Source organism: Chiloscyllium punctatum, chromosome 22 (genome assembly GCF_047496795.1).
Source record: "Chiloscyllium punctatum isolate Juve2018m chromosome 22, sChiPun1.3, whole genome shotgun sequence".
Classification (NCBI taxonomy): Eukaryota; Metazoa; Chordata; class Chondrichthyes; order Orectolobiformes; family Hemiscylliidae; genus Chiloscyllium; species Chiloscyllium punctatum.
The window spans coordinates 62,712,647-62,736,983 of NC_092760.1; the positions used below are offsets into that span (position 1 = coordinate 62,712,647).

Genomic DNA, 24,337 nt, shown 5'->3' on the forward strand with positions numbered 1-24,337 from the left:
TATAATCTGGACAAGATGGCTGGTATGTGAATCTGTGCAGTTGCCAGGAGAGAATCAAGATACTCAATAACTTGTGAATTCATGTGAGGCATTCAAAACATACCGACCCCAGCAGCAGAGGGAACCTCTACGCCCTCACGATGTTCCATCCATTCTTTGGATAACTGCAGGAACAGACCTATTCACAGTGCTCATGGAAGATTACATACATTTGATGGCTCATTTATCTAATATCGGACAACAACTTAGCAAAACAATGAGCATGATTTCGCTGACATGATGAATGCTATTTTTAGTTTAGTTGGTATGTTGGACAAAATAATTTCTGACAATACCGTGCTCAGCATTTCAATTACTTTTTCAATTCTTTCAAGACTGCAATCTTTTGTTTAAAGTTGAGAAGCATGTGTCTTGCCTCAAATGCCAACAAACTAATTCAACCTATTTTCTTAGGAATAAAATAAACTTTTTTAAACTTCTGTAAATTCCTTTTATTCCGACCTATTTCAGAGTAAGAACTTCAAACTTTCCCTTAAAAACATCTTATAACCTTTGTAAAAGGTCTCTGACGCAAGATCAAAACAACACCGGCTTAATCATTACCAATTCACATAACTTCAAACCCAATCTACGTTGTTAAATATTAAAGCAACCCTCTTCCAACATGAATTCAGATTTGAATTGGAATCCTTACATATTTATCAAAATAAATTTGGTTTTGTGATCTGGTTAGCAATCCTAACTCAAACTTTGTAAGATAAAAAATTCCCTTTGTTTGAACCACACCTCCTCATGAGTGCAAGGCAGACCTTTGTAGTGTAAAAACTTCATGCATGCAAAGTATCTGTGTCCATACACACACAAACGCGGAGGTTGGCGTGTGGGGGTTTGGTGGAAAGTGCTTGCTTTTAAAAATAAAATTATATTACTATACTTGTTTTCTTTCTTTGAGGTTCTGAAGTGCCTGCAATAAAGGCAAGTTGCCTAAAATTACAGTCTAACCCTGATGTTACATTACAGCGTTGACTACTGTTTGCAGTTGTCAAACCTGTTGGGACATCTGAGGTTGTGCGTTGTGCTGAAAGCGTGCAAGTTTTTAAAAAAAGTACCATTGAACTACTAATTGAAGTCTTTTGTTATTCACATGGGATGTGGGTGTTGCTGATTGGCCAGTTTTTATAGCCCATGCCTAGTTGCCCTTGAGAAGGTGATGGTGAGCTGCCTTCTTGAACCACTGCAATCCACTTGTTGTAGGTTGACCCATAATGCCTTTAGGGACGGAATTCCAGGATTTTGATTCAACGACAATGAGGGAACAGTGATATATTTCCAAGTCAGAACGGTGAGTGGCTTGGAGCGGAATTTGCAGATGGTGGTGTTTTCACATATCTGTTGCCCTTGCCTTTCTAGATGGAAGTGATTGTGTGGTTGGAAGGTGCTGTCTTTGGTGAATTTCTGCAGCGCATCTTGTAAATAGTACATACTGCTGGTCTTGCACATTTGACAATTTGTGTAAGAAGTTCTCTGTAAATGAACAAAGTGTAAATGAATGAAATAAAAGTAAAATACTGTAAATGTTGGAAATCTTAAATATTAACAGCTGAATTTCAGAACTGGAAATGTTAGAGATGAAAGAGGTTTTCAGTAATTACAGAGACAGGAGTAAGAGAGGAGGGGTAGATCTGTAGTCGGGTGGAAGACGGGAGGAACTAAATAAACAAAATGACTTACATTTATTTAGACCTTTCACAACCTCTAAACACCCCAAGGAATTTAACAGCCAATTTGCACATAGCTAGTCCCAACAGGTAGCAATGAAATAATGACAAGGCAACTCGTCATCAGCTCAAGAACATTTAGGTATCTGTAACAAATGCTGGTCTTCCCAGCAATGACTACACACTGTAGAAGAATTGTTATTATTACAGCAAGACCTGGATAATATCCGGCTTTGGGCTGACAAATGACAAGTGACATTCAAACTCCACAAATGCTCGGCAATGACCAACTCCAATAAGAGAGAGAATCTAACCATCACACCTTGGTATTCTGAGGCATTATCATTGCTGTCAATCTCTTGGAGGTTGTCATTCACCAGAAACTGAGCTGGACTAGCCAAATGAATCTCATGGCTACAAGAGCAGGTCAGAGATTAGGCATTCTATAGTGAGGGACTCATCTCCTGAGCTCCCAAAGTCTGTCTGCCATCTACAAGACTCCAGTCAGGAGTGTGATGGAATACTCCCCACTTGCCTGGGTGAGTGCAGCCCCAACAACAACTCAAGAAGCTCAATGACATCAGGATAAAGCAGCCCACCTGATTGGTGCCACATCTGCAAACATTCAGTCCCTCCACCACCGACATGCAGTGGCAGCAGCAGGTACTACTAACAAGATGCAATGCAGAACTTCTCCAAGCTGCCTGACATAACACAGAGTCATTGTCACCTAGAGGAACACGGGTAGCAGATGCATACCTTCCTGAAGACATTGTGGGCCTACTGACAACAAATATTTTGCAGTGCTTTCAGAAGACAGCTTATCACTGTCTTCACAAGGACGACTAGGGATGGGCAATAAATGCTAGGCCAGCCAGTGATGCCCTTATCCCATGAATGAATAAAGAAAAAAATTCATAAGATGTGAGAATTGAAGGAGAGTTGAGACCCCAAAAGGTTGTAAGGCCAGAGGGTTTACATTGGGATATATGATAAATTCAGAGAACACCTCTGGGACACCCGGACCAACCAACCCAACCACTCCGTAGCTCAACACTTCAACTCCCCCTCCCACTCCACCAAAGACATGCAGGTCCTTGGACTCCTCCATCGCCAGACCATAGCAACACGACGGTTGGAGGAAGAGCGCCTCATCTTCCGCCTAGGAACCCTCCAACCACAAGGGATCAACTCAGATTTCTCCAGTTTCCTTATTTCCCCTCCCCCCACCTTGTCTCAGTCAAATCCCTCGAACTCAGCACCGCCTTCCTAACCTGCAATCTTCTTCCTGACCTCTCCGCCCCCACCCCACTCCGGCCTATCACCCTCACCTTGACCTCCTTCCACCTATCGCATTCCCAACGCCCCTCCCCCAAGTCCCTCCTCCCTACCTTTTATCTTAGCCTGCTGGACACACTTTCCTCATTCCTGAAGAAGCGCTTATGCCCGAAACGTCGATTCTCCTGTTCCTTGGATGCTGCCTGACCTGCTGCGCTTTTCCAGCAACACATTTTCAGCTCATATATGATAAACGCTTACCAAAGTTAGGGAGAGATGAAGCCATGGAGAGTTTGATCACAAAACCATGAATTGTACATTTAAAGTGTTGTTGGACCAAGAGCTGGTGTAGACCAGGAAGAGGACGGGGGTGTTTGGACTAACTTGAGTCTCTGCAGTAGAGGATGAATGAGCTATTGTTTATTGAATATGGGAGACTGAGCAGCACAGCACTGGAATAGTTTCTGAAACAGTTTCACAGGGTTATACAGGTCTGTGTTTATCTCTCAAACAACATCACGAAAACAGGTTGTCTGCTTATTCTCAAACTGTGTCACTGACTACATTTCAGAAGTATTTCATTGTTTGTAGAGCACTTTGGTACTTCCTGAGGATGTGATAGGCGCTGTAGAAATGCACATTTTGCTTTTTTCTAAATATTTCTGTGCTTGTGTATACATTTTTAGGGGACTAAGAGGCATAATGAAGTGTAGACTGTTCCCTCGATGCATTCGATGCCGGAATTTGTGTTGGCTCATCCTCTTCCTGATGGTCATCTTAATCCTCTATAACGGAATGGACATTAGCAAAATCGAGACAGCAGCCAGCCTCAGGGTAAGACAAGAGAATACCAAGGTAACGCAATAGAAGAGCTAGTGTGGTGCACTTTGGAAAGAACTAAAATAGGGAGGGGAGATCTGAAATTGACACAAGCATTGGTGAAAATGCACAATGGGTCTGTTGGTATGTGAAAAGAGAAAGATAAGTCAGTGCATTGAGTGTAACTAAACTGTGATTATGGGCTGAGAGAGAACAAGATTGCATTTATCAGTCACGGCTCCGTGGGTAGCACTCTTGCTGCTGAGTCAGAAAACTGTGTCTTCAAGTGCTACTACAGAAACCTGAACTGGAAATCGAGCAGCTATCTTTTGGATGAGCTGTTAAACTGACTTCCTGCCTGTGTCTGAAAGGTTTTATGTCACCAGTTTTAAGAACAAGGGAGTTATCCCCTGATGTCCTGATCAACATTCAACGCCTAATCAACATTCACTCTCCAAATACAAATTGCTGGGTCATTTTAACATTGCTGTTTGTGGGAGCTTAGTGTGTACAAGTTGTCTAATATAACAGTCTAACCCTGATGCTACATTACAGCAGTGACTACTGTTATAAGTTGCAAAACCTGTTGAGACACCTGAGGTTGTGAATAGTGCTGAAAACATGCTAGTTTTTAAAAAATAAGTACCATTTAATTACTATTTGAAGTCTTTTGTCACTCACATGGGACATGGGCATCGCTGGCTTGGCCAGCTAACTGGGGTACATCTACTAAATGTTTTGATGGTTTAACAAAATTCTCTTTTTAAATGTCACTCTCAGTGACTTCAAATCAAATTACTCAGGCGATGGTAACAAAAACAGAAACTTCTGGAAAAGACTGAGTGAATCTGACAGCATCTGACGGGAGAAAGAAAAGTTAATGTTTCGGGTCCAGTGACCCTTCTTCATAATTGGACCAGAAACGTTAACTCTGCTTTCTCCTCACAGATGCTGCCAGACCTATTGAGTTTTCCCAGCAATTTCTATTTTTGTTTCTGATTTCCAGCATCCACAGGTCTTTTGTTTTGATGGATTCCAGACCTTGGTCAAGAATGCTAATTTTAGTCAATAAACAAGTTGCCAGCTGCATTAACATGTTTCCAGGATAGTTTTTCCAAATGTGTGTAGGAATATTTTTAAATACAGAGAAAAGAGACATCCATATGCTATAACATAGAGTCATAGAGATGTACAGCATGGAAACAGATCCTTCGGTCCAACCTGTCCATGCTGACCAGATATCCCAACCCAATCTAGTCCCACCTGCCAGCGCCCAGCCCATATCCCTCCAAACCCTTCCTATTCATATACCCATCCAGATGCCTTTTAAATCTTGCAATTGTACCAGCCTCCACCACATCCTCTGGCAGCTCATTCCATACACGTACCACCCTCTGCATGAATAAGTTGCCCCTTAGGTCTCTTTTATATCTTTCCCCTCTCACCCTAAGCCTATGCCCTCTAGTTCAGGACTCCCTGACCCCAGGGAAAAGACTTTGTCTATTTATCCTATCCATGCCCCTCATAATTTTGTAAACCTCTGTAAGGTCACCCCTCAGCCTCTGACGCTCCAGGGAAAACAGCCCCAGCCTGTTCAGCCTCTCCCTGTAACTCAAATCCTCCAACCCTGGCAACATTCTTGTAAATCTTTTCTGAACCCTTTCAAGTTTCACAACATCTTTCTGATAGCAAGGAGAGCAGAATTGCACGCAATATTCCAACGGTGGCCAAACCAATGTCCTGTGACCTCCCAACTCCTGTACTCAATACTCTGACCAATAAAGGAAAGCATACCAAATACCTTCTTCACAATCCTATCTACCTGAAACTCCACTTTCAAGGAGCTATGAACCTGCATTCCAAGGTCTTTTTGTTCAGTAACACTCCCTAGGACCTTACCATTAAGAGTACAAGTCCTGCTAAGATTTGCTTTCCCAAAATGCAGCACCTTGCATTTATCTGAATTAAAGTCCATCTGCCACTTCTCAGCCCATTGGCCCATCTGGTCCAGATCCTGTTGTAATCTGAGGTAACCCTCTTGGCTGTCCACTACACCTCCAATTTTGGTGTCATCTGCAAACTCACTAACTGTACCTCTTATGCTCGCATCCGAATCATTTATGTAAATGAGAAAAAGTAGAGGGCCCAGCGCCGATCCTTGTGGCACTCCACTGGTCACAGGCCTCCAGTCTGAAAAACAACCCTCCACCACCACCCTCTGTCTTCTAACTTTGAGCCAGTTCTGTATCCAAATGGCTACTTCTCCCTGTATTCCATGAGATCTAACCTTGCTAAACAGTCAAGTGTAGATGTACAAGGGGACCCACATGTCCTTCTCAAAAAGTAAAGGAAGGTTAACATACGGGTGTAGCAAGCTTTTCGTAAGGCTAATGAAACGCAAACCTTTATTACAAGAGGATATGAATACAGGAGTAGTAAAGGCAATGCTTCGATTCGTTAGGAGTTTGATTAGACCACACCTGTAGTACCGTGTGTACAACTTAAGTCTCTTATCTCAGGAAAGACATTATTACCATAGAGGGAGTGCAATGACAGTTTACCAGACTGGTTTCTGGGACTGACCTATGAAGAGAGATTAGGCAAATTGGACTTGTACGCTATAGGTTGTCTGATAATACTGGGCCATGTGGTCTCCTCTACATTGGGGAGACTGGGCGCCTCCTAGCAGAGCGCTTTAGGGAACATCTCTGGGACACCCGCACCAATCAACCAAACTGCCCCATGGCCCAACATTTCAACTCCCCCTCCCACTCTGCCGAGGACATGGAGGTCCTGGGCCTCCTTCACCGCCGCTCCCTCACCACCAGACGCCTGGAGGAAGAACGCCTCATCTTCCGCCTCGGAACACTTCAACCCCAGGGCATCAATGTGGACTTCAACAGTTTCCTCATTTCCCCTTCCCCCACCTCACCCTAGTTTCAAACTTCCAGCTCAGCACTGTCTCCTTGACTTGTCCGGACTTGTCCTACCTGCCTATCTCCTTTTCCACCTATCCACTCCACCCTCTCCTCCCTGACCTATCACCTTCATCCCCTCCCCCACTCACCCATTTTACTCTATGCTACTCTCTCCCCACCCCCACCCTCCTCTAGTTTATCTCTCCACGCTTCAGGCTCACTGCCTTTAATCCTGATGAAGGGCTTTTGCCCAAAATGTTGATTTTGCTGCTCGTTGGATGCTGCCTGAACTGCTGTGCTCTTCCAGCATCACTAATCCAATACTGGGCCATTGTCAATTCCATTAATTGCACCCAAAACTGAAACCGTATAACCATTGTATTTAGTGTGAATCCATTTTGTGTGCTAAGTTATGAGTCGCTTCACCTTCACAACAGATTGTAATAGAAAAAGTATGATAGCCACGGCAACAGCACTGCTGAGATTTATTAAGATGACATCAAGGATGAGATGTTTTAGTGATAAGGAGAACTGGGCTTTTTTCTTGAAAGTAGAGACATTTCATAGGTTAAAAGGTAAAAGAATCAGTAAACATATTTTTAGCGTGTCGAATTCTGCAAAATCATTGATCAAAGCAGAATCAATAAAGGAGAAGCATCTGAGACGAGGTTGCACCAGTGACCAAGGACAACATTTAATAATAATCCTAAGAATGTTTGTGTCCATTCTCTGAATTCTTTCCACAATGATGTGATTTCTTGGGTCAAGCATCATTGCCAGTATGATATCGTCTGTGTGCTTCCGTCTTTGCTAGCCCATGTATTGTATACGATATAGACTGGGGTTTTGTTCAGATGGATGCCTTCAAGTTTCTTAATCACACTAACTATTTACACTTTCACAAACTCCTGGATTTAGACATGTTCTGTGCTTACTGATGGTACATCTGCATTACATGACTGTAACGCTGCACATTGTTGACTGTAATGATTACTCTTTATACTGACTCCATTGAATTGCATCCTGGTGAAGTTGAGGCTCAGATCTTTAGTTCCTGGGTTCTGAATGGATTGGTTCCTGAGTACATTTGTACGTTGATTTGCCCGCAAGTCAGATCACAATGCAATCCAATATAAAATAACCCTGTGTAAGTAAGACCATAAGAATTAAGAAATGGTGTGTGCTGTTCAGCCCATTAAACCTGCTTCATCATTCAGTAGGATTATGACTGATCCTACACTCCTTAAATCTGCTTTCCTGCCCTTTCCTCATAACCCTTGTTGCATCACTATAGTCTTACCAGACCACAGGGACTGTTCTCATTGGAGAGAAGCAACTGGTGGTGATTTAACCTGAGGGCTACCAGACCTCAGGTGAGGGTCGAGGTTGAAAAGGAGAGTCCTTCATTGTAACCTCAAATCAGCAATGGAAATTGAACCCACACTGTTGGCATCATACTTCTCTGTAAACCAACAACCCAACCAACTGAGCTAAGCCAATTCCTAACCCTTGATCCCCCTATCGAACAAAAATTTGAACATCTCAGTCTTAAGTAGGATTATGCCGCCACAAGTCTCTGTGGTAAGGAGTTCCAAGGATTCACAATCCTCAAAGAAGAAATGTTTCCTCATCTCATTCTTAAATTGGCGCCCCTTATTTCTGAGAGTATGCTGTCTGATCCTAGACTTTCCAATGAGGCGAAACAACCTCTCGGTATTTACCCTGACAAGCCCCTTCAAAATCCCAAATGTTTTGGAGAGATCACCTCTCATTCTCCTAAGTTACAGTGAGTAGAGTCCCAGCCTGTGTAACTTTTGCTCATGAGACATCACCTCCACACCAGGGATCATTCTAGTGAGCATTCTCTGAGCTGCTTCCAATCAAATAATATATTTTCTTAGTTAAGGGGACAAAACTGCACATTGTGCTTCAGATGGGGTCTGACCAGCACCTTGTAGAGTTGCAGTGAGAATTCTCTATTCTTGCACTCTAACCCCCTTTAAAAATAAGGCCCAACATTCTATTAGCTTTCCTAATTATCTGTTGCACCTATGTGCTAGCTTTCTGTGTTTCATACCTGAACTAACTCCAGAGTACCTGGTATCCCATCATCAAGTCAACCTTTATCTACACATAAACAATCCTTGACTTTAGTACAGCCTTCTTCAGAATGGCAGTATCTCTGAAACTCCTCTATTTATTTTTTGTTTTTTTTAAGAGCAATGCTGTGTGATCAAACAGTGAAGGGGAGGGTAGGGACATCTCCTGTTTATTTTTTTTTAACCCCTACACTACCGCCTAACTGCAGTAGTGCTTTTTTTTATCCCCACCACCCATGGTGAACTCCTCTTTTTATCTATCATCCAGGGCTCCCTGATTGGACCAGATTAAGATTAGATTAGATTCCCTACAGCATGGAAACAGGCCCTTCGGCCCAACAAGTCCACACCAACCCTCCGAAGAGTAACCCACCCAGACCCATTTCACTCTAACTAATGCAGCTAACACTATGTGCAATTTAGCATGGCCAATTCACCTGACCTGCACATCTGTGGACTGTGGGAGGAAACCAGAGCACCCGGAGGAAACCCACACAGACACGGGGAGAACGTGCAAACTCCACACAGACAGTCGCCCGAGGCTGGAATTGAACCTGGGACTCTGGTGCTGTGAGGCAGCAGTGCTAACCACTGAGCCACTGTACTGCCCCAAAATCCCCAATCAGGGATCTCGTATCCTATGGAGTCCAGCTGGCTGACCTCATCACAATCACAATGAAGAAGGAACCCAAAGTCACTTTGAATTGCTGCTTTCTGAAGTTTTTTCTCCATTTAAGTAATATTGTTCTTTTGCTCCCCCTTTCTAAAATGAGCAATTTTATATTTTCCCACATTAACCTCCATTTGGCACCTTCTTAACCACCTACTAAACCTAACTGTATCTCTCTGTAAACTGTCTGCATCCATCTCACAAACTGCCTTTCCACCTGTTTTTGTGTTGTCTGTATTCACTTCCTTCCACCAAATCATTAATATATACTGATTACAGCTATAGTCCCAGCGTTGATCCCTGCGGAACCCCACTGGTCTAAAATCTAAAGATTTTTTGGAAAATTACAACTGATGCATCCATTATCTTTCTAGATACTTATTTTGGGTTCCTAGGATTCAGTTCATCAGGGTCAGTGGGCTTATTTGCTTTTAGCCCAATTAATTTGTCTAGTATGAGTGAATATTTGCATGTCAGATCCTTAAAATTAATAGTAGTATGGGATCTTGTTTGTAAGTATATGAGGCCAGAAGTCATGGACCCTTGGAATATCCAATGTTGTGGTGTCATATAACTGTCTTAAAGTTATACTAACTTTCTGGGTTTGGTCCAATGATACAAAGTCCCCTGTTTCTCCTTTAAACAAAGGGAGTCCTTTTCCAATAACATTTACAAGAATGAACAAAGGTATATTATCTGTACTCATTAAGATAAAGCTTCGGTGTATGCACAACACAACAGGATCTAGTCTGTTTACTATTATCACAACTTGGCTGTGTGCCTTCACTCTGTACTGTTTGACATCACAGATAGATGATTATCATTTGTCATCGATCTTGTCTGTCATTATAGCTTCAGAATTAGAGTTGTCCTTTGTGGTTAGTAGTTGATTACGTACAGCTTGGATATGGTGCAGAATTTAACAATTGCTTTTTACAATGTTAGGTGACCTATGTAGGACACGATGATCTAGAATGCTACAAACTCATGTATTCATACAGAGATCTCAAACGCTGCCTTCAGTCCTAATACAAGTTGGGATAACTGCCTGCATAGACATTGATCATGCTGTTGTGCTATTCTTTCCAACAATACATTGTGCACATGTGCTTGGCTGGTGAGTGTGTGGGAGCAAGGCACTGTGTGGACCTGTCTCCCAAATATGAGAGGTGATAGTGAGAACGAACCACAGCCTGGAGGAGTAGCATGTGGATATATCACGCTATCCAAAACTCTTGGCAACTCACCTTACACTTAATTATCATGAATTTTAACAAAAGAACAGTGCATTCTCTGAGACTGTTAGGCTGAGGTTAATGAGGAGCAGAGGTAATGAATTGGACACAACTTTCTGCACGTCTTGGAAGGGCACAGATTGTGTATTGTTGATGGACATAATTCATTGTGGAACACCAAACATCCTGGATATGGGAGTTAATGTGTCAGTAAACGTTGCACTAGTGGTATCTTTGTTTTGTCACATAGAATAGTCAGTGAAATAGTCAGTCACCAGAACGGGAGTTTATGTTGGACATGGAAAATATTACTCACAATCCTGCACACAGAGGTACTCTGTTGTTCTTAATCACACAAACTGTTTACACTTTCATAAACTCAGATGCAGATATAGTCTGTGTTCTGTGCTTACTGATGTCGCATCCACATTATATGACTGTAACACTGCGTATTGTTAATTGTAATGACTATACTTTACATGAATTCTGAGGTAAAAACAATGACTGCAGATGCTGGAAACCAGATTCTGGATTAGTGGTGCTGGAAGAGCACAGCAGTTCAGGCAGCATCCAAGTAGCTTCGAAATCGACGTTTGGGGCTTTTGCCCCAAATGTCGATTTTGAAGCTACTTGGATGCTGCCTGAACTGCTGTGCTCTTCCAGCACCACTAATCCAGAATCTTTACATGAATTCCATTGAACTGCACACTGGTTAAGATGTGGTTAAGAAGGAATTTTGTGTAGAACAAGAAGAGGTTCTCTTGATTGTTGATGAGGTTGACATGTTTTTTAATGACTTGATGAGTTGATCAATGTCCTTATTGGTGCCATGCCAATAGTTTAATTCACATGCCAATCTCTTGATTTTATTTTCTGTGCCCATGTTTCCTCCATGTATATAGTCTAGAATGTCTGAAGTAGACCTTGCGGAATAATCACAAACTTTGCCTTTGAAAATCACATTCCTAGAGTCTTATTTATCTCTTAAGAGACAGAAAGTGCATGCTTGCTCAGGGACCTGCTGAATGTGTTCAGGCCACCCGCCAGTGATAAGCTTTTGGAGCTGGTCAGTGTCAAGCATAGCTGACTGAATCTGCTCTGTTCAGCCGTGATCACAATAAATGATGTGAAGACCATCTTCTAGCTCAATTTTAATGCATCCACCTCTGTGTCTTTGTTCTTAGTGGGATTCAGAATCATGCGAGAAATCCAGCAAGGCTGTTCTCAATGTTGCAATCAACTCAATGAATCTTTTAACTAAGGCCTGCAGGTTGACATGAAATTCTCACTAGGTTGCAGTACGTTGTCTGGTAAGGAGGATTATTGCTTATTAATGATCTTATTAACTGAAGATCAGACCTCATTAAATGGGGTTTTCTATCGTACCACCCACCAGAAGTGAACTGAGTGCTGACAGTTCCGAATAACATGCTGCTGCTTAGTTAGAATGTCATGTCTCGAACTTAGTTAAGAGATCTACCGCCCTTTGTGGCTTCTTAATATCTCCCTTAACAGTCTGGCCCTAATTCTCAGCCTATGGCTTGGTAAGGCATTAGATAAGGTCCCATGAGGCAGACTGGTCAAAAATATAAAAGGCCTTTGGATATAGGGTGATGTGTCGATTGGATCCAAAGTTGGCTCAGTAACAGGAAACAAAGGATAACGAGCTATAACTGCCCTTGTGACTGAAAAGCTGTTTCAATTGATGTTCCACAGGATTCAGCTTTGGGACCCCTGCTGTTTGCTTTATACATTCATGATTTGGACTTGAAAGTGGGGCACACCCAATGGGAAATTTGTGGACTACACAAAAATTGGTTGTGTAGTGGGTAGAGTAGAGAATAGTCATAAACTCCAAAATGTTAAATATGAATTGATGGAGTGGGCACAGAAGTGACAGGTGGTGTTCAACCTTTGGTCACTGTGAAATGATGCATTTCCGGAGGTCAAACAGTAGAAGAGAATATGCAACAAATGGGAATATACCGAGAGGTGTAATGAAGTGAGAAATCTTGGCGTGCAAATGTACAGGTCCCTAAAGTATGGGTAGATAAGGTTGTAAAGAAGGCATGTGGAATGGTCTCCTTCATTGGTAGAGGTATAGAATACCAAAATGGAGAATATAATAATGAAACTGTATAGACACTGGTGAGGCCAAGTGAGGTATTATGTGCAGTTCAGGTCACCACATTACAAGGACGGACTTGCTCTGGAGAGAGAGTGCAGAGAAGATTTATTAGAATGTTGCCAGGGTTGGAGAATTGGAGTTCTGGGGAGATTAGGGCTGTTTTCCTTAGAACAGAGAAGGCAGAGGGTGAGGTAATTGAAGTATACAAAATTGTGAGGGGGTAAGGTAGAGTAGACAGGTGGAACTTGTTTCCCTTGGCACAGAGTTCAGTCAGGGGTTGCAGATTTAAGTTAAGAGGCAGGAGGATGAGAGGGGACGTAAGGAAAAATGGTTTTACAGAGGGTGCTGGGTGTCTGTAATTTGCTGCCTGAATTAGTGGTGGAGGCAGAGACCCTAAAACTTTTCAAAAAGTCCTTGGATCTGCACCTTCCAGAGAGAAAGAGACAGCTGAACACCAAGGCTCACCAAAGTCAGATAATCTTAATGTCGGAATCGGGAAACTAAGTCCTGGCTTTCCAGTTTTTTTCTACCTTAGGCAGTAAGCTATTTTCCAAATTTCTTTGTCTATTTTTGAGTGCGTGTGAGGAAACATTTGTCAGTGGATTAGAGTTTTACGCAATAGTGTTATATTCTAGTGGATTAAATCTGTTTAACTATTATCTAATTACTCATAATACATAATTTTTGTTTCGTGCAGAAATCTGGCCCATCATTCTAACAACCTTGGTCTGAAAGTCAGGTAAATTGGGGTACCTTTCAAAAAAACCTTAACATTTGGTATGACTCTGGGGATGGTAAAAACAATGACTGCAGATGCTGGAAACCAGATTCCTGATTAGTGGTGCTGGAAGAGCACAGCAGTTCAGGCAGCATCCAAGGAGCTTCGAAATCAACGTTTCGGGCAAAAGCCCTTCCTGATGAAGAGCTTTTGCCTGAAACGTTGATTTCGAAGCTCCTTGGATGCTGCCTGAGCTGCTGTGCTCTTCCAGCACCACTAATCCATGACTCTGGGGATAACAGGGCTTTACTTATTTGCTTGTTTATTTATTAATTCATTTGTTGGAGGTGAGCATCACAGGCTGACCAGCATTTATTGCCCATCCCTAGTTACCCTTGAGAAGGTGGTGGTGAGCTGCCTTCTTGAACTGCTGCAGTCCACCTGCTTTAGGTAGACCCACAATTCCAGGATTTTGACCGTTCAGTTTCAAGACAATTGCTTCACACTTGCATCCTTCTCTCAATGTGTTAATGGTATCTTCTTCTGATTTGTCCTGATGTGTCTTAGAGAATGACATTAATGGGTGTAGAAACAATGATCAATTCTACATGAACTGTTCGAATATTTCATTTTGGTTGTTTGGAGATGAATTAACTCAAACCTGTGAATCCTGAAGTTCACTTAAAGCTTAAACTAATTTTTCCAAAACTGGAATATTTTTTAATGATCTTTATGATCTTCATTGCAACTGCCAAAGGATTTTATTCTTTTTAACACATCATTTGAAAATGCAAAAGACATTTTATAGAATTTGTAGCTTCCCTACAGTGTGGAAACAAGCCCTTCGGCCCAACAAGTCCACACTGACTCTCCGAAGAGTAACCCATGCAGACCCATTCCCCTACCCTACTACTCCTGACTAATGCTACACATCCCTGAACACTATAGGCAATTTAGCATGGCCAGTCCACCCTAACCTGCACCTCTTTGGACTATGGGAGGAAACCAGACCAACAGAAGGAAACCCATGCAGACACAGGGAAAATGTGCAAACTCTAACAGACAGTCGCCTGTCATTTTTTTATCAACTACATATTGATCGATGAAATAGTGATTTATTTTTTCTTTAAATAACTGAATTCTGACAGAATGTCAATGGAGTTGCAATCCATGCTTAGATTTTGCCTTCTATCTTTAATGTGCAGCTTTATGCTGTTTAAAAATGACAGTAGAAATATGATCTGTGTTGCAGTATAGTGCTTTTCTTACTTTTTGCTGTTCATTTCTCTCTTTTGGTCTCTTTGTTATTGGTGCTATTTTAAAAGTTACTAGTTTAAAAAATAGTTGAGCAATGCCCATTGGTGGCCAGGAAAGTCATAGGTGGTTTTTTTCAGTGCTTTTATGCTATTGCCACAAAATCAAAGTGATGCACAGGCACAAGTAATGCTGAAATAACACAGGAGTTTTCCTGTGTACTTCATCCTCGGATTGTTTTGCCAGATTGAGCTGTACCAAACCTCTTGCAATCCATATATTTTAGCTTCCTGATTCTTTTAAATAAAGACTGTTCTCATAAAATGTTCTGCCTGTCTTGAGGTTGCAGTGTTTCTGTACAGAATGTAATACTTGTGTTTGATTGTTCTGAACTCGGGTAGAAGGTGAGGACATTTATAAATGAACTCTTCGGAACTGCCATTACACAGTGACCTTTACAGCAACGTGCAGCCACTGGATTTTATTGCCCACTTACTGCCGCTTATTGGGTTGAACAGTACTATCAGTATGATATAGTCTGAGTATTTCCCTAAATGTTAGCCCATATGACAGATACCAAGAAGACTGGGTTTTGTTGAGACAGATGTCTTAATGCCTATTAACCGCACAATCTATTTACTCTGTTGTGTGGTCTCAGATTTACAGTTAGAGTTCTAGGATTACTTATGTTTGACCACATTACATGACTTTAAGAATATAGATACTAACTGCAGTGGTTACACATTGCGAAGATTCCATTGCACTGCATATTATTGAAGGTGAAGTGAAGACCTTAATACTGGAACATCATATGTTGTGATGCTATCTATCTGTCTGTAAGTACACCACTTTTCTGGTATCCATGTGATATTATAACATATTATATCAGTGTTTCTAAATGTAGCTTAGCTCTGTAATCTCCTCCAGTTCTCTGCACTCCTCCATTTATAGCCTCTTGTGCATCCCTAAATTTAAGTGAAGAAGGTTACCTCAGATTACAATGGGATCCTGATCAGATGGGCCAATGGGCAGACAAGTGGCAGATGGAGTTTAATACAGATAAAAGCGAAGTGCTGCATTTTGGGAAAGCAAATCTTAGCAGGACGTATACACTTAATGGTAAGGTCCTAGGGGGTGTTGCTGGAGTGCAAAAAGACCTTGGAGTGCAAGTTCATAGCTCCTTGAAAGTGGAGTCGCAGGTAGATAGGATAGTGAAGAAGGCGTTTGGTATGCTTTCCTTTTTGGTCAGAGTATTGAGTACAGGAGTTGTGAGACCATGTTGCGGCTGTATAGGATATTGGTTAGGCCACTGTTGGAATATTGCATTGAATTCTGGTCTCCTTCCTATTGGAAAGATGTTGTTAAACTTGAAAGGGTTCAGAAAAGATTTATAACGATGTTGTCAGGGTTGGAGCTATAGGGAGAGGCTGAACAGACTGGGGCTGTGTTCCCTGGAGCGTCAGAGGCTAAGGGGTGACCTTATAGAGGTTTACAAAATGATGAGGGGCATGGATAGGATAAATAGACAAAGTCTTTTCCCTGGGGTGGGGGAGTCCAGAACTTGAGGGTATAGATTAGATTATTTAAAGGGTGGAAACAGGCCCTTCGGCCCAACAAGTCCACACTGACCCTCCGAAGAGCAACCCACCCAGACCCATTCCCTTACATTTACCCCTTCACCTAACACTACGGGCAATTTAGCATGGCCAATTCACCTAACTTACACATCTTTAGACTGTGGGAAGAAACACAGAATTTAGAATACGGAACTTGCCACACATGGATATTAAGATGAAGGGCACTGATCCATTTAAGTTGAAGTTAGGTATGCGTGCACCCAGGGATATTCTAATAGCATTTGAAAAGGTAGAGTGGAAGAAGATCCATTTGGTGTAAAAACACTAGAACAGGCTAGTTAAATGATCTGCTCATATGCTTTGGGTTCTGTATAAAAAGACTTAAAGGAAAGACAAACTAGTATTTCTACATAGTTCTCTGTTCTGAAGAAGGGTCATTGAACCTTAAAAGTTAATTCTGCTTCTCTCCACAGATGCTGTCAGATATGCTGAGTTTTTCCAGCAATTTGTATTCCTGATTTCCAGCATTCATGGTTCTTTTGTTTTTTGTTTCTAAAGTAGCACCCTTTACAACCTCAATATATCCCAAAATATTTCATATTTAGGGATGTACATTTGAAGTGGATTCATGGTATTAGCAAAGTCAATGTCAGATAAGACAGATAAGGATAGAGGTTACAAAAATGAGGACAAAATCTTAGGGTCTATCTCCCAATATGCACAGCATTCAAGAACAGATGAACTGAGAGCACAAACAGAAGTACAATTTGATTGCTAATACAGAGGCTTGGATACAGGATGACATAAATTAGGGCCTGAATATTGGAGGGACATGTCATTTAAGAAGAACAGAAAGCCAGAAAAGTTGGAGGGAGGGTGACTCTTTAATTAATGATGGCAGTCACAAAACAGAAACAATTGCAGAAACTCGGGTAACCATGCTCTCGAAGTGGTTTGGGAATAGATGAAAAGAAAGCAAGTAGCAAAAAATGTGTGCTGTGGTTGAAATGAAGCCACTATACTTAGACTTCCATTATTCACATGAGAAAGTGCCAATTCAACGGTTACTGTGAAAGCGAAAGGCTCATGGCGTCAGAGGTATCATATTGGCAAAGATAGAAGATCAGCTAGATAACAGGAAAGAGTCAACAAATGTGTCATTTTCTGGTTGGCAAAATATAACAAGCGATGGTGTGTCACGAGGATCACAGCTTCAACTTCTTACCCTTCATATAAATTATTGGATGAAGAGAACCAAAGACAACACAAAAATAGGTCGGAAACTGAGTTTTAAAAAGAAGCTAAGGATGCTCCAAAAAGATTTGGATATGTCAGGTGAGTGGCAAATAGAGTAAAATAAGGGAAAATGTGAAATTGTTCATTTTGACAGGAAGAATTCAAAAAAGTAGCATCTCATCTAAATCTCTCCAGTGAGAGATTGCAGAGTTTTGAGATGCAAAGGGATCTGGGTGTCCTAATGCATGAATCCCAAAAGGTTAGTGTGCAGGTGATGAAACTATATATTGTTTGGGAATTCTGTTCTAAAGCAGTGTTAAAATGGCTTATTGGTTTTAATCCTGCATGGTTGATTTTTATTTTAAAAGATGTCAAGAAACTTTTTTCAAATGGAAAGTTTAAAATAGCTTTCCAACAAAACATGTGATTTAAGTTAAATGATTAGCCAGCTATCTGTGAAGATCGTTGTAAAATGCTTACTGAGTGAAACTTTTACAAAATACAGAGATAGATGGCCATGATACATGCCTAGCAGTTCAGAAGATTCATTCCAGCTGATTGACAATTTTTAAAAAAATAGTTTGTAGAAGTTTTCAGGCCATCAGACTGAAAAGAAGTTTTAAGCTGTCTTGGATTCAGTGAGAAATGTTAGTTAGTTACCCTGCGCCTTGTGTGTCTCAGCTAGATAGAGAATCACATCTGGTGAACGCACAGAGAGTTGACTATGCTTATGACCCTCATCTCTTGAGTAAGAAACTTTAAAGCTTTTATAACAATGATAATAATTCACTAGGGTTAAGTATTTGTAAATGATATAGCTTTTTCTTTGGCTGTTTGAGAAGACCTTTAAAATTGTTAATTGTATACAGTGTTTTTGAGTACTTTTCCATCAAAAAAGGGCGCAGTAGCCCTGGAAATGATGTTCCCTTTTAGTAGTGCCACCTAGTCCTAGGGATTACTCTTTCAAAACAAGAAGTCACCCATTCAAGACGAAGAAAAAGATAACTTTTTCCACAGAGGGTCATAAGTCTTTGCAAGTTCACCCTCAAAAGGTAACAGAAACGAAATATTTTTAAGGCAATGATAGATGGATAGATTCTTGATAATCAAGTGGATGAAAAGACTAATCAGGATTAGGGAGGAATGTGGAGTAACTGGATCAGCCATGATCTTAACCAATAGCAGAGCCAGCTTAAGGGGTGGAGTGGTTTATTCCAGTTTCTCACGTGTGGTCATATGGAAATAAAACAAAAGTGCAGCCCAGCAATATACACACACCTCTGCTGATATAAAGTTCCTAGCCACAACAGTAATTAATGCAATGAATTGGTAATGTTTCTTTCAGGTTGGAATAAGTGGACATTAAAGAGCCCACCGCCACCAATTCAAAGAAATATACGGGAATTCTCCCCATTAACTTGACCATGTTTTCCCCTCAAATAACATCACAAAAACTGACTCTCTGGTCTTTATCACATTTCTCTTTGTGGGAGCTTCCTGTACACAGATTAGCTGCTGCATTTTCAAGGGTCCAATGGAAACTACAGTTCAAAATGTTCACTGTCTGTAGAGACTCTGGGACAGCACGAGGCAGTCACAAATATTATGGATTTACAAGTTCTTTCTTTTTATATAGTGCCACAGTACTCCATTTTGTTCTTGGCAATTTGTTCTTTTTAATCTTTGTAGTTCCTGAATGAAGGCATTTCCATTGATATTACAATCCTTGATTTCAGAACATCGCTTGGAATGAAAAAAATAACAGTGGAGAACTGGGGAAAATATGCAAACAACGATGGCAGAATTCACCAGCAGAGATCACATTTTCCCATCCATTGAATATTTCTTACATTTATTTAGCAGGGACTGCTCCTAAGAGTAGAAGTAAGTATAGTGAACTTTTGTGAGAAATTTTATTTCTTTTAATCAGTTACTTTGTAGATATTATTTAAGATAATAGACGATAGTAATACAGGTCAGGCCCCTCCAATCAATTCCATCCTCTACCATTCCAGCGCATTGTCCAAAACATGGAGGACTATTATCTATCTACCAACCATTTATTTCCTGTCTTCCAAAGGATTAAAATTAAGCTACTTTCCCTTCAGACCCATGTCCCTTCCCTTTGTTTTGAAAGGTTAGATATTTTTCAGTTAACCTGTTCAGAGGTGTTATTATACATCTCTGGAGCAGGTGGAACTTGAATGGAGGCCTCCTGGCTCAGACATAGGAATACCACCATTGCTTCACAACAGCTCTATATTTTTGAAAGGTTATTCTTTCTCATGATATTGGCATGAGATTCTTGATAATCAAGTGGATGAAAAGACTAATCAGGATTAGGGAGGAATGTGGAGTAACTGGATCAGCCATGATCTTAACAAATAGCAGAGCCAGCTCAAGGGGTGGAGTGGTTTATTCCAGTTTCTCACGTGTGAGAAACTAACAGGCAAGAATTAAATGTTTATCTGCAATAATATCCAAAGTTTCACTTGGCCATTTAAGAGCCAATGACATTGGTGGGGGACTGAAATGACATTTAGCCTGAGACCGTGTAAGGACTCCTTCCCTAAAGAATATTATCGAACTATTTGGATATCTACAACAATCCAACAGCTTCATCATCATTTTATTGATCCAGCTTTTTATTTCACATTCTCTAATGACCCCCAGTGGGGTGTGAGTGCATGTTCTCTATATTTTTAGTTTGGTATTATAGCCATGAGACCACCATATATGAAATGAAGTAGAATACGTTGGAAAACTCAACAGATCAGGCAGCAGCTGTGAAGAGTGAAATATAGTTCATGTTTCAATTCCAGTAGGACTCTTCAACACCATCATTGCCTCCTCACTGCAGTCCCATAACTTGTGCATAATCCATTCAGCCCTGTCTCCCTGAACACACGTTCCAGTCCTGAAATACCTCTTCCTTGTCAGAGACTGTTGGGTGATTTACACATTGATAACAATGAGCTCCATTAAATTCTATTATGCACCCAGCGCATTCTGTCAAAATGTGTGCTCGCTCTTCAGTTTCTAAGCAAGAGTGTTTATGTTAAAATCTAAAATTTTGTAATTTTGTTTTGGTCTCTCAAGAATACTTGTCAATAGGGATCTCATCGGTCAAACGAATGAGAGAAAACTACTTGATGGATACACTTCAGTCCATTTTTGTGAAGTCTAGCTATGAAGAGCTGGAGCAGATGGTAGTGGTGATTTACCTTGCTGATTTTGACATGGCCTGGAATTTGAAGACTGCTGCAGAGGTCAAAGCCCAGTTTACATCACATATCAGTGCAGGCCATCTACTTGTCATTCAGTGTCCAAAGCATATTTACCCAACACTAGAGGGTCTCAAGAGAAATTACAATGACCCTCAGAAAAGAGTCCAGTTCAGGTCAAAGCAGAATGTGGACTATGCTTTCCTGGTCAACTTCTGTACTGACCTATCCGAATACTACTTAATGTTAGAGGATGATGTTTTTTGTGCTAAAAACTTCCTTTCCTCCATAAAGAGGTTTATTGCCTTGAGTAAGGGCTCATCGTGGGCAACACTAACTTTCTCAAAGTTGGGTTACATCGGGAAACTCTACCACAGCGTCGATCTCCCCAAGCTGGCCAGGTTCCTGCTGATGTTCTATGATGAAATGCCTTGTGATTGGCTGTTAGAGCTCTTCCACAGGTCCAAGGCCCAACCCAATGAGATGAGGTTCAAGCCATCCCTTTTCCAGCACATGGGCACTTACTCATCATTTCAAGACAAGCACAACAAGCTGAAGGATGATGAGTTTCAGGAGTATATGGGCATTTTGCCTGACAACCCCCCTGCATTGGTATTCACTGATATCCCAGTTTATGAGCAGCATTTACCTGCCAAAGCTTACGAATTTGGAATTGGTCAGTTCTGGGGTAAGTCCCCAAAGGAAGGAAACTACTTTCTTGTTGTGCTTGAAAGCCCAGTAAAGATCACTAAAATCCGTGTTTGGACTGGATCTCCTGAACACAAGGGGGATATTCTCCACTCTGGGAACCTACAAGTGGGAAGAGACAAGACAACAGAAAATGGTCATCAGAGCTGCAAAACATACCATCAACTTGGCACATTCAATGCAGGCAAGTTTGAAATGGAAAATGTTACAAACCACATCTCTGAGCCAATGAAATGTATTCAAGTGCTGGTGACAGAGGATCAGACAGACTGGCTCATCATTTCTGAGGTGAATATTTGGATTGAAAAGGAGAAATAATGTTCGTCCCCTCTCTTTGAGATCTTTCTGCCTTATCATGCACTGCCCAAGAGGTTGTGATGCTGCAGTTTCAATTTCAAGGACAGGCTGGCCTTTCCTGTAATGTTGGGTCTTATTGGATAACACTGTTACCTGAGAATCCAAAAGTTGTGGGTTCAAGTCTAACTCCAGAGATGTGATCTCATAATCCAGGTGGACACTCCTGCGCAGGACCGAGGGAGTGCTGCAGGCTTAGAGGTGCTATCTTTTGAACTAAAGTGAGGACCCCGTCTGCCATCTCAGTTGCACACAAAAGATCCCAAGTCACTAGTAACACAGTCACTAGAAGATACAGAACTTTGTGGGGGGGAAGAGGATGGAATGCGGAGCAAATAGATTAGGTTGAATTGTTCTACCAAACAGCCCCAGTACTGGTATACTGGGATGAATGGCAAGTGTGCGTGAAACATCTTTAGTTTTAATAAAACTTTTACATCCATTCTTCTACAGTACAGAAGAACCTATATATCCAAATCATTAAAAAAATTTGACATGTCTTTTGGTAATTGTAAAAACAGAAATGTTTTGCAATTCTGTTAATGTTCCACCAGAGGACAGCATAAGCCAGCAAATAAAATGGCAGCAGACACATTTTATTGTGCAGGAAGAGCATACTTGTTTTTCTTTCTTTTCTGTATAAAGAACCCTTTTATAATGTTATTATAGCTTCTAAGAATTATGATGAGAATGATGACCTATGGTAGTGACAACATTTAGACATTTCTACTGACTCTCTACACTAACTGACTCAGTAGTACCACTTTGGTCCGGGCATGAAAACATTGTGGTTCATGTCTAACTCGAATCTTAAGCACAAAAAAAAACTAGCTAATACATCAATGTAGTAGTGAAAGGAAAAATCCTCTCAGGTAAATATAAAAGATTCCATGGCCATCATTTCAAAGAAGAACAGGGCAGTTGTCCCCAGTATCCTGGCTAATACGTATCCTTCAATCAACATTGATTAACATTGATAATCAATAAAAATCAATGAACCTTAACTGGTAGGTTTCACTTTGCTGTTTTGGGGAATTGATTGTGCACAGATTTCCTACATTTTGTAGCAATTACACTTCAAAACATATTAATTATTTGTAAAGCACTTTGTGTTGGCACAAAGTATATTCTTCCATATTTTCTCAAATGAGACTTTAAAATGGATGTAATAAATCAGTACTCCTGAATGCTATGTTATTTTGATTGCGATTTCTGGATTTTGTCATATTTTTCAGTGATTTGCATTTTAATGAAGAGTCAATAAAGAGGAATGTTCTTTAATGGATGATTCTAAAATTTGCATGGATCTTTAGAAACCTGTATACAATTTAGTTCAAAATCATCAAACATTTCACAAGGTTAAGTAGATAATTTCTGTTGGTTGGTGAAGTGGCACTGAGGGGTCTCTGACAGAGTTATCGATTGAAAAATGGGAGTGGATAGCTAGAAGATTATGGTCTCATCATAAAATCATATAAAGGAATTGAACCCATGCTGTTCCCAGCTAGCTGGATGGCAATGCAGAATCACACTAACAGTGGGGCGGCTGAGGTTATCATGAAGGCCTCTGAGAGTCTTAGAGATATACAGCACAGAAACAGACCCATTGATTCAACCCATTGCGAGCATTCGGGTGATATCCCCTAAAACCTCTGTTTCTCAACCTCTCCCCTCACCTGAAGTTTGGTGATCCTCAGGTTAAACCAACACCAGTTGTCTCCCTCTCCCTGATGAGAGAGCAACCCTTCAGTCTGGTAGGATTTTTCCTATTTACTTGGCCAAAGAAAACATACATGTGTTGACTGCTGCCTTGTGAATGTTAGAAATTGTGTAAGTTATAGAACAGGAGGGGGCATTCAGCACCAGGAGCTTAATTTACCATAAATTACATTGCATCTGATCTGTATCTTAGCTCACTTGGACTCCACCATCTCTCTTAACCTTATCACCACAAGGTAAAAACAATGACTGCAGATGCTGGAAACCAGATTCTGGATTAGTGGTGCTGGAAGAGCACAGCAGTTCAGGCAGTATCCAAGGAGCTTCGAAATCGACGTTTCGGGCAAAAGTCCTTCATCAGGAATAAAGGCAGTGAGCCTGAAGCATGGAGAGATAAGCTAGAGGAGGGTGGGGGTGGGGAGAAAGTAACATAGAGTACAATGAGTGAGTGGGGGAGGGCATGAAGGTGATAGGTCAGGGAGGTGAGGGCGGAGTGGATAGGTGGAAAAGGAGATAGGCAGGTAGGACAAGTCCGGACAAGTCATGGGGACAGTGCTGAGCTGGAAGTTTAGAACTAGGGTGAGGTGGGGGAAGGGGAAATGAGGGGAAACTGTTGAAGTCCACATTGATGACTTGGGGTTGAAGTGTTCCGAGGCGGAAGATGAGGCGTTCTTCCTCCAGG

General features: G+C 41.2%; 1 protein-coding gene across 4 annotated transcripts in view; it reads left to right on the plus strand.

Annotated features, from left to right (window-relative positions):
- LOC140493722 (alpha-1,6-mannosyl-glycoprotein 4-beta-N-acetylglucosaminyltransferase-like) overlaps positions 1–23,198 on the plus strand; it is a 35,242-nt gene extending 12,044 nt beyond the window's left edge. For 2 of the 4 annotated variants that reach the window (XM_072592503.1, XM_072592501.1), the window contains exons 2-4: positions 3,683–3,851; positions 19,387–19,534; positions 20,750–23,198. In XM_072592503.1, coding sequence (XP_072448604.1) covers positions 3,699–3,851; positions 19,387–19,534; positions 20,750–21,900 — 1,452 coding nt within the window. In that variant the 5' untranslated portion in view covers positions 3,683–3,698 and the 3' untranslated portion in view covers positions 21,901–23,198. The remainder of the gene's footprint in view (positions 1–3,682; positions 3,852–19,386; positions 19,535–20,749) is intronic. The other 2 variants (XM_072592504.1, XM_072592502.1) reach the window with 1 other exon arrangement.
- The last annotated feature ends 1,139 nt before the right edge of the window (positions 23,199–24,337 follow it).